Source organism: Lygodium microphyllum, chromosome 29 (assembly GCF_053477565.2).
Source record: "Lygodium microphyllum isolate KBCC chromosome 29, Lygodium_microphyllum_v1.1.10, whole genome shotgun sequence".
NCBI lineage: Eukaryota > Viridiplantae > Streptophyta > Polypodiopsida > Schizaeales > Lygodiaceae > Lygodium > Lygodium microphyllum.
Window position 1 is genome coordinate 41,629,894 of NC_141163.1, and position 11,235 is coordinate 41,641,128.

General features: G+C 47.4%; 1 protein-coding gene across 1 annotated transcript in view; it reads left to right on the forward strand.

Moving 5' to 3' along the window:
• LOC148010550 (transcription factor GTE6-like) overlaps positions 1 to 7,129 on the forward strand; it is an 81,206-nt gene extending 74,077 nt beyond the window's left edge. The window contains exons 7-8 of the mRNA XM_087672093.1: positions 5,364 to 5,514; positions 6,001 to 7,129. Coding sequence (XP_087528219.1) covers positions 5,364 to 5,514; positions 6,001 to 6,162 — 313 coding nt within the window. The 3' untranslated portion in view covers positions 6,163 to 7,129. The remainder of the gene's footprint in view (positions 1 to 5,363; positions 5,515 to 6,000) is intronic.
• Positions 7,130 to 11,235: the final 4,106 nt, after the last annotated feature.

The following is an 11,235-nucleotide window of genomic DNA, read 5'->3' on the forward strand; positions in this document are numbered from 1 at the left end:
ACCGGAGGGTCCACATCCCCCACCCCCTCCCCCCCCTTTCCCACAATTCCCCCCTCGACCCTAGTCCACAGCCTCCCCCCTCCACAGCTACCGGCCCCACCCCACTCCCCGTGTCCCTTCGACCACCCCACTAGCCCTCGATTCTCCCCCTCTCCAACGTCACCCCCGCCGACCACCCCCCTTGATCCCCACCTAGCATAGGTGACCCCCCCCCCCCCCCCCCCCCCCCAACCAACAACACACACACATAGCCACCAGCTCATCTGTCCATGCCGCCCGTTACACTTTCCCGAGACGGGCGTAGCTACTACCGCAGGAGTTTTTTCGCAGTGGGTCATGGGTTTACTTGAGAGTTGCAGAGCGCGGAGAGTTCCCACTACCCTTGGAGGTGGAAATCTTTGTGGTACGCAAGTCAAGGAGCGGCAAGGTCCATCTATTAGCACCACCGAGGATGGACCAAACTACGTCTACTTCCTTCAGACCTCTCGCACAGGAGACTGGATGGTGACACAAATAGAGGAGGAGGTGAAGAGCTAGGTGGCAGACCACATCTCCCAGTGGATGGAAAAAGATAGACTGGTGCTTTTCTCCTAGCAGTGGCCAGGTTGCATGATGGACATTAACTGGTGGTGGGCTGGGGCCGAGGTTCCACATTTGAGCATTATCTTTTGAGCCCCTCCGCAGTGGAGAGCTCCGATGGATGTGATCGAGTGGCCCCTGGTGCAGGGGGCTCGTTTCTACCAATGTACAGAGTCTCACCTCTCGGCCTGGTTTATAGATACCCTAGTGGTACCACCAAGCGCATCTATCACCCCTATGGGCCGCCCGAGGGCTACCATGGGGGAATGGAGTTCACCGTCTCGGCCGGTAGCGAAGTGTATCCGCATGCTTGTTCAGTCAGTCATAGGTCTCTCTATGAGTTTACATCTTCCATCTTGGAATGTAAATAGCCTCCACTATAGTGGAGCACGTGGTTCCAGGAAGTTGATTGTTCGGCAGGAGTTGCAGCTTGCCTTTGTCGGACGGATCGACATCTTACTTCTACAAGAGCATAAGCTCACTCCCGCCCAAGCCCAGCAAGTATGGAAGATACTTCCAAGCAATTCACACACCTACTGGGAGCATGCCATCGGTGCCCATGGTAGAAGTGAAGGCCTATGCATCTCTATTGGCTCGAGCCTCACCGTTTGTGTATGGGACCACAAGACGATCCTGGCAAGGAGGGTTCTATGGATCAAATTGGATATTGGGAACTCGTGCCTTGGAATCCTCAATGTCTATGCCCCTACCGAGGTTAGGGCACGCAACGGGGACCAAGTAGGGTAGTTGGCTGGCACCACCCGATTCTCCTGACACTTGCCCCCCCAGCATCTGTCCTAGATACATGATCCTGTCGGATCCTTGACTTGATCTATAGGAGGGAGAAGGTGAAGAAACGGATCGAGCAGATTTGGACTAGGGAGTGGGACAGAAGGGGCCAGATCGTAGAGGAGGTGGTAGAGGCCCTAGTTGAGTCAAGCAGTATGTGTGAGGAGGCAGCCCTACAGGCCAAGCAGCAGAGCTACGAGGAGAAGAGGGCACTCCGGTGAGACCTAGCAGCCACGTAGAGATTACTATAGGAGGCACCAGGGGATTCCATCCTCCACGCACATGAGGTGCGCATACGAGCAGCCATCACTGGCCTAGAGGACAGGCGTTCGAAGTTCTCATTCTGCACCTCAGTAGCCTTCTAGGTGCGGAAGGGGGTACACGATGTGTAGGGAGTTTTTCCAGGTGCATCAGCCTTCGGGATCAATATGGGAGGATTCGTTCTAGCCCAGACGAGGTGATGAAGATTGCCATTGACTACTAAAGACGCCTTTTCCAGTAGGAGACAACCTCAACTAGAGGACAACGATGTAGACAGCAAGTCTGGGATTACATCCCGTCCCTCGTCACAGAGGAGATGGGACGCTCCCTCCTAGACCCCTTCACAGAGAAGGAACTAAAGGAGGCTTTCCATACACAGGATGGGCAAAAATGCTCGGGAGAGGATGGCTTCTCTAAGGCCTTCTTCACCACCTACTGGGAGGTGGTGAAGGACCCCTTACTATAGGCTTTCCAGTAGATCTTCACTTCAGGACGGATGCCGGGGAGTCTATCGGCAGGTCTTATCAGTCTCCTCCCTAAAGGGGGAGACCGGTTGGAGCTATTCCAGTGGAGACCGATCACCTTGTTGTCAGTGGCCTATAAGGCACTGGCAAAGATGATTGGTAGACAACTCCGCCCTATGCTTCCAGACATCATTCATGACACATAGACCAGCTTTGTCCGGGATAGGAGCATCCTAGACAATATCTTCACCTTCTTTGAGGCAACAGAGTGGGTTTAGGACAGTGGTCAAGGATTGGTTGTACTACGCCTGGATTTCGAGAAAGCCTATGACAGGGTGGATTGGGACTTCTTAGAGGGTACCTTGGTAAGCTTGGGCTTTCCCCAAGCATGGATCTGCGGGGTCTCTGCACTTTACAAATCTGCTACCAGTAGGGTTCTCATAGGCGGTAGGTGAGAGGAGGAGTTTCGGTTGGAGAGATCGGTCCAACAGGGCTGCCCCCTGGCCCCATACCTATTCTTACTCTTTGCAGAGGCGATGTCTCACTTCCTCAGGTCACAGGTGAGTGGGTTACGTGGCCTCTGACTTCCAATGAGAGAGGAGACGGAGCTGTTAGACTCAGAGTATACAGATGATACAACACTTTACATAGAGGACGATGAGTTGATGCTGGAGGGAGTGAGACTGGCTCTCGAGGTGTTCTGTACTACAGCGGGAGCGAAAATCAACAGGCGAAAGTCGGTTGGTTTCTTTACAAACCCTGACTCTAGCACAGAGTAGGGCGTCCACTTGGGATTTAGATGGATATGCAGAGGGCAGACCGTCTGGTACCTAGGGTTCCAGGTGGAACTCGACATCACTCCTGCCCAGTAGTTTCTCCTAGTCCTTGACTCTATTTGGAGGAAGCTGACCTATTGGAGTACGGCTCACCTCTCCCTAGTAGGCCGACAGAGCCCTGGTGGTTAATGAGGTCCTCCTAGCGCTTCCTCTGTGCCGGGTTAGATGGTTCCAGGGATTCCCGAGCCAAGGTGGCGTGGGTGACTATCATCCGGCATCAGTTAGAGGGAGGGCTTGGGATCATAGACCCAGAGTATCAGAGTATGGCTCTCTTGGGAAAGCTAGTAGTCTGTGGTCTTACACCAGGAGGACATACCTGGAAGGTACTATTGCAGGAGGGTCTCCAGGAGTGTAGATTGAGGCTTGGCGGTGATTGGAGGCCGTCCTTGAGATGAATCTTCACGACGGCCTAGATCCCCCCCTTCTTCCCAAATCCCCCTTTCTATGCAGCTTGTTTCATGTGTGGTAGGGCCTCCGTAAGGCCCTAATTTAGAGCCCCCCAAGTTGCCAGGAGGAGATAGACCCACAGCTAGTGATCTGGAACCCCCAAGTCAAACATCGGGATGGGGTACAAATTGGCAAGCGCCCCCACATCCAGTGGGCTGGGTGGGAAGCCGGCCTGGATCATACCATCAGGACATGGCAGGGGGTGTACAGGATGGTGAACGAGGAGGTGTTGCAATGGGCATTAGGTTTCTAGAGAGGAGTTGAGTTGAGGAGAAGGGAGATTGACGCAGCAATATCTCAGGAGTGGCTTTCCCCCCCAATACAAGAGCCGGTAGAGCTCGGGGAGGTATGGGCTGCTAGATTTTCACCAATAGGTACCTCCCTACAGGTGTGGCACGTAGTGTGGGTGGCGCCCCACATGGGACTTTCTTCACGGTGCAAGAGGGGGGCATCTGGCCCTTGACAGAGGGCAGTAGGATGAGGGGATAGTTGTCCTTTCATGAGGGAGGATTCGGGTGGTTGGCCTTCAGGAAAAGACATGGCGACTGAACCCTTATGTCTTTTGGAAGGAGCTCAAGTAGTGGCGCATTTGGATTTGGGAGGGCAGGCCACTCGATGAGCTGGAGTGGGATCCGAGAGAGTGGCTATGGCCAGCACTGTGGTCGCCAAGAAGCCACCGAGGTTCGTGGAGTACATAGCCAGGATTGACAAACACGTAGTGATGCAGGAGGACATGGAATGGGCGCGGTCACGTAGCAGGTACTAGGCAGAGCACAGCATCACGGACGCTTTCTGACGGACCTTTTGGCGCCGCCTATGGGATAGTTGGAGGCCAAGGAGGGTATCGTACTTCTTATGCTTGGTGGCACATGGAGGCCTGGCAGTGGGGAGTTGGTTAGCCGAGATGCAGAAGGATGGAGGCTGCAAACGCCGCACATAGCAACTTCTGGAAACTCCAAAGCACTGCCTTTGGTTGTGTGAGGCGGCGCAGCCTGTGTGGAGAGGAGCATGCCACATCCTCCGCCGTATAGCACCCCCAGCCTTGGATGTATCTCATGGGGAGCTTTCTACCAGCAAGCAGTCAACTAGGGCCGTCACCTTGTGTATGAGGCTAGGATGCATGACACGATATTCATTATTGAGGCTGGGTCATGCGCAATGGTCATCCGCCAGGAACTGGAGCCCACAGTAGACCGCTTCGAGGTACAGGAGATCGTAGGGAGTCTTACTGGATGGCACATCTGGAAGGCGTGGTGTCAAGAGGTTTTTGGCGGGGAGAGACTTTCAGTGCAGGTGACGTTAGCAAAGCTTTGGACCTCTATCATCCACTCCTTCCGCGGCCGATGGGACCAGGTGCAGGGTGAGTCTCAAGCTCGTCAAGAGCTCCGTTCTCATTTCATGCGCACTTGGGGTGGCCAGGACCTATTTTTTGTGTTGCAGGTAGGCAACCCTAGATGGCGATACACCCCCCCCTCCATGGCTTCTTGCCCCCATCCCCCCTAGACCGCCCTGAGAGGCTTGTATACTTCATATATCTGCGACTATGCATCAGCTCCAGCTAGTCTGTTGAGCATGAGCACTACTTTGTACTCGGAGGTTTTTTTTTTCTGAAGTAATATAATTAACCACACTTTATTTGTAACCAAAAAAAAAACTTATCAACACTAAACTTGTTTTGGAAGGCTAGGAGTGGTTCTGTAAGACTCTAATTTTGGTCCCCGTCACCTAATTTAAGATTGGCCACTCCCAAGAACTCTGCCATTCAGTTCCCATTCCTTTATTGAGGTAGATAAGAGCTTAGTACAGCATTGCTTATTTTTGCACAAATTTTATGAGATATCCAATGAATAGACAACTTGTCTCTTAACATGTTATTAATGTCTCCCTCATTTCTCAGTTAGTGATGCATATGAGCATCTGCATGAATGTTTGAAAGTCAATCAGGCATGCCATACATTAGTAATCAGCTTGCTTATCTTTTTTTTAGGATGATGACAACAGAAGAGAAAAGACAGCTAGGGCAAAGCTTGAGCCAGTTAACACCAGAAGATCTTAGCAAAGCCATTCAGTTAATTGCTCAAAAGAATCCTGATTTTAAAGCAACTGGAGAGGAGGTTGAAGTGGACATTGATGCTCAGGTGAGAAATTTATTTGAAAGATTTCTTTCTTTAGATGCTAAACAATATACATTGTCATTTTGCATAGATCCTGACATTTAGGTCCTCTCAGTCCTATTATTTTGTCAGTTTATTGATGTGAAATTATTGTTAGCTTGTACAGTAGAATATTAGTTCTTATTTTGAAAAGAATGTTGAAAGAAATATGTAATGTGTTCAAGAGCATATTATCTGTTAATTTAAGGAATTTCTCAAGCTATTTGTCAAGGACTGATGCTTGCACTAGTTGTCACGTCTGCATATTCGGCAATGGAATGCTTTGTGAATGCCCTGAAAAGCATGCTTAGGCTGGACAATCGTTGATTTAATAAATTGAAGGCTTTCCATTCTTGGTTTAATAATTGACGGTATAGTTGTTAACTCGGGAGATTTCTCCTTCTCAAGCAGTTGTTAATTGACAATTATTCTGCGGTGTGATTTACTTTCTCTCCATTATTTGAATTGTAGGATGCCTCAACTCTGTGGCGTCTGCAGCACTTTGTGAAAGCTGTCATGATTTCTCAGAGCAAAGGCCTAAGCTCAAGAAGTCCTAGTGGAGGAAAATTCAAAAGGGCTGCAGCTGAAACACTTGGAAAGGCCAAGAAACGAAGCAGAAAATCATCACCTTGAGAGGAAGTTTTATTGGTCCTTTGACCTGAGGAAATTTTGCTATGGCACTGCATGAATCTTTTTGATCAGCAGTAGAGCCATCAAGGTCCTTATTTGCTTAGTTATTTGGTCAGTGCTAAAGTGTGGTTGATATTTAAACTGGGCAAAGCACAGCTTGGAGAAATAGGACTGGACATTAAAGCCTCTTGATGATGTTAAGCAGCGAGGTGGCTTACTCTCAAGCTTGAGGGATCAAGCACAAAGCAAAAGGCCACTCCACAGATTCTATGCTAATGTATGTATCCAAGCAAAGAAGTTTGATTGCATCTTTTAAGTCAAAGAGAATACAGGACAGCTATATACCAGAGAAGAAGGGGATATTTTCAAGTTAAAGGCTTCTTCCATCATTCTTATGTCATAGCAACACATGAACTTTGCAATGCCATGTGCTCGTGGCATCGAAGGGCACACTAGATACTTATTTCTGAACAAATTTAGATATTTCCAAAAGCTTACACAGGACTTTTACACTGCTACAGATCTGACAGCAACATGCTTACTGTATAGTGAGTTCTGGACAAAATTGGACAGCTGTAATGTCTGTTGTTCAGTGGCAATTACTTATTCTTCCATCTGTCCATTTCATCACGCACATAGTATGTGAAGGTGTGGTTAAAAGATGCGTCTGGAGAATGTAGATAATCCAAAGGCTTTCCTTGTCTGAAAGGACGAGTGGACAATGTCAACTTATATCTCTATGGACTGCCAAATCTTCTCAAAGTGTTCTCAATATGGTGGTGCATCGAGTTTCATTGTAAATGAGTGGCGATAGGAATTTCCTGGCAAGGTCTTTGTGATAAACAAAATTTCCATACGTCTCCTATTCAGTCCAAAGCTTGATCATAAATGTAGTTTTTGATTGTGGGTGGGCTCAACCAGTTAAATCTCATTGTTGATGATGATGGTGTTGATGTGTGAGAGAGGAAGAGATGGGTGTGATTGTGGCTAGAAGTTTGAAAGTATGATTTTAGCTAATTGAATACTTGGATAGTCTACATCAATATGACCCTGAAATTGAATTTCCTTTCCTTTTAGGCTTAGAAGCATCTATTATACACATCATTTGAAGCTTGCTAGATACACTTTGATGTCTTTTTATTTCTTTCTTGAAATGTGAAGTAATGAAATGCCTCTTCTTTATGCTCAACCATGCTGATATGTTATAGTCAACCATGACCATGAGCCATATAGACCATTCGGTGGAGCACAAACTAGTACTCACAACATTGAGCCTAAGCATAGGTGTTGAGCGTCACATGAAAAAGGAAAAAAACCACTTCTACTCTAGATGCTTCCATCAAGGTGGCGAGCATGATCGCTTGTGATGCTATCATTGCTGCAACATGTTATGTGCCATGACATCAGGAAATGCACCTTCTTTGGTCAAAGCACAAATGAGGTAGTGGAGTTGCATCATATTATCATTGCTAGTAGCTCTACAACTTGCTTTGTGACATGACATGCAATGACTTCCATTTGGACATGTGCTTATTTTTTAATATGTACTTCATCCTTGGAATGACTATGAATTTAGGAATTTCCAATTAATATGGGGAATTTAGGAATTTCCAATTAATATGGGAATTTAAAATCAAATTGGATTATGTGAATTTCATAAATTTTGAACTTAATGTAATGGAATGCATTATTGCTTATGATGATTCAAAGCAATTGAAAAAAACGGTAGAGGTGAGCACAAGCTCAACCACCAAGACCCACGGACCGCTTATTGTTCAAGCGTTTCAAGCGAGCACTAATGGCTACCTCTCAACATAGCCGACGCGCTATTCCTCTCAACGAGTGCAGTGAGCTTACCTTGATGCTCGATTGAGTTGCTTCCTCTCTCAAGCACTTTGATAGCTCCAGGATTCATGATGCAAGCTCAAGCATACTCAAGCCTCTTCCTTCAAGCTCCATCCTCCATAGCCACACGCGAGACAAGAGAATAGAAGAGAAGAAAAGAAGAAGAGAGGAGAAGGTGGAGAGCTTCACCTCCAAGGTCCCTCACTCTCACAAGCTCACTCTCTCACACTCCCTTCCTCAAGCACTCACAAGCAAGCAAGAGAAGAGGAGAGAAGAAAAAGAGTCCACTTTGCCACACACCAAAGAATGAGCTCTCATTCATTTTTTAAACTTTATATAAAAAGTTTTAAATCTCTTTTGGACGATTATCCCCTTATCCCCTTTTTTATATGGCCAGTCATAACCTAGGCCCTTTTTTCCATTGTCCTTCTATCTTCTTAACTTCCTTTCTATCGCCCATCTACCTTTACAATTTTCACGAGTGAGAGCCCGGCGCTCTTAAAATAAATCACGGTATGCCTTGCGCTCTTTTACAAAAGTATTGACTTGCGCATTTTCTTGTGCGCCTTTTTCCTTGATTTAGGATTTTTTCGTACTTTTTGTGTTTCCATATTTTTCTTGGCGTGTCTTCGTTTTCCATTCCACTTTTGCCTTGGCCTTGTCTTTTACTTTAGATTTTTTGGATTTTTCACCTTGTTGGTCTAAGGGTTAACATTACCCCCCTCTTAGCTGAGTGCCAATCCCATGGCACTTGCTGTGTTAGACACTGTTGCTAGGGAGGTCAAGTGGCTTTTTGAGTTTGTATGCATGCCGTGTTGGAGGGTGTATTGGAGGGATTTATGGAATTGGAAGGCCCTTAGGTTACAAATGAGCCCTGGTGTCGGAGAGATTTATGGAAGTTGAAAGGCCCTTGTACTAGCCCTGGTGGAAGGTGTGTTGGAGGGATTTATGCCTTTAAACTTGAAGATAAAGTTGGACAGATCCATTGGTTGCCCCTCCGTTGCCTTTTCCAGTGCTGTTCAAAATGAGCTTCTTCATTCACTTTTTGACTGGCCTGTTGCGTTTGCCCCTTGCTTTGTTGTGTCTGCATGGTGATATGTCACATAATATAGGGATTACTTTACATGGATGATGGAGTCTGTGGAGTTGGTGGTGGGAGCCCTTGTTTGTACCTGGAAAGAGAAGAAGGTGCACTACTTGGGGATGTATTTGCCTTGACGTGCAATGCGGTGCCGGTGCTTATGGAACTGGAAGATGGGTACACCCTTGGGAAAACCCTCAATGTGTTCCACACTTGAGGACCTAGTTTGTGCATAGGGGAGGGTAGTGCGGGCAGCTTAGGGTGACAGGTCTTAACCATAGGCGAGTGTTACGTCCCTAGGTGTGTCCTACCCTTGATGTGCCTAAGCGTGAAGTGGGGGATCAAAATGAGGCTAGGGGATTAGAGACGGAGCTGGCCGACCGGGACCACTGGGTGCACCTAACTTGAGAACCCCTAGGTGCAGTGACGGTGATCAATGTGCAGCTTGCGTTTTTTGTTTTTGTTTTTTTAATAAACAACTTCTTGAATTTGGAGTAGTACAAGATAACAAATTCATTTTCTGGATTCATGGGCGTGGGATGGGAAAGTTGGGAGCTTTAATGATTTATTAAGGAAGTGCCTGCTTAGCATATACCATTTTTTGCATGTTCTAACGTGGAGAGGTATGGTGGATAAGAATGGATGGCTACATTTGGTAAATTGGATGTCGTTCATGTCCTCAAGAAGAGTCATACAAAAGGATGGGAGTAAAGCAGCATGTAGCATTAGCCAAGGCATGGCACACCCATCTATTCTCGCATTAATGTCAAAAAAGAGCGGTGGAAGATGGTACTTTGCCGGTGCGAAGGGTTGCTTAAGGAGAGTTCTAAGTAATCTAATATAGTTACATGTTGTTACAAAGGCGGGGTCTGGGCAATAGGAGAAATCCATTAGGAAATGGGCCATGGAGTCCCATAGATCTTGTTCTGAGAATGCGAGTGCCTCCTTTGGTTTTATGGCAGTGTGCATTGTAGATCCTGGGGAAGTATCGGCCATGGATGTCCGGGTCAAAATCTACTCCCACCCTTCGAGGATATGGTAGATAGGTCAGGTCATTCTGTTCGAAGGGTAGGGAGTCACAAAACGACATCTACGCATCCATGTTGTTGTTTCAGACTCTTCTCCTCCACGTAGGTTGGAATTCGTAGCCTTTCATTGTGTGGGATACCTCCTCAACCTTGTTTTCCCAGTAATCTGGGGACTCTATCCCCCAAGCTGTTGGATTTTTCTCTCTTTCAGTGAACCATCTTTCACTAAGCCTTTTTCCCATGGTGATTACCTCCATTATTGCTTCCGTGGATAGTGCTTTGCTCAAACCCGCTGGATATTGAAAGGTGAAGTCGAAGGGTTGGCAACGATTTTTCCACTGCTTCCACACCGACAGCTTTGTATTCCAGTTCATGGGTAAGCAGTCCCTTTCTAGTGGGATGGGTGGCTGTGGAACTGCAAGTGGTTGTGCTTGAGCTCTTTTGTGTGCTTAATCTAACATTCTAGCCCTCTTCTTTTTGGCTTCTGCCTTCCTTTCCGTTGTGGCACCTTGTTCTTGAGGGGGACTCTGGTTGTGGTGGGGGGGGGGTGGTGGGATCCACTCCTCATCTTGTTGCTTTCCTTCACGGCTTGACTCTACCCCTGCCTCTTGGGGTTTTCGTTCTTGAAGTTCCAAGGCGTCAATCTCCTCTAGTGTCAAGCTTGCTTCTAATCGTTTCTCTTGCTGATCTTGATTGATCGGGTCGAGGCTTGCATCTTGGACCTAGAAGCACATCCCTTTTTTGATCGCCTTCTGGGCGATTTCTAGTTTCCTTTTAAGCACATCAACTGCTTCCTCCTCCTTAGAGAGTGTGATGTCTTAAGATTGTGCTGAGGAAGGCATGTTGTTGGATTTCGAGACTGGCTTGAGTGGCGTCTGCCCTGCCTTCTGCTAATATTCGGCCTCCCTCTACAAGGGCCAAGCAGCTCGCTAGATCCTTCACTTGCTTCTCACTCTTAGCTTCCTATTCCCTTGCCTTCTTTTTCATTTCTTCTAGGCCCTTGCTTTGCCTTTGTGACAACGCCACTATCACCAGCTCCTACCTTTTCCATTTTTGTACAAGGCCCTCTTTTTCTTTTGTTAGGCACCTGATCTTCTCCTCTAGTGTTGCTCATTCTTCCCT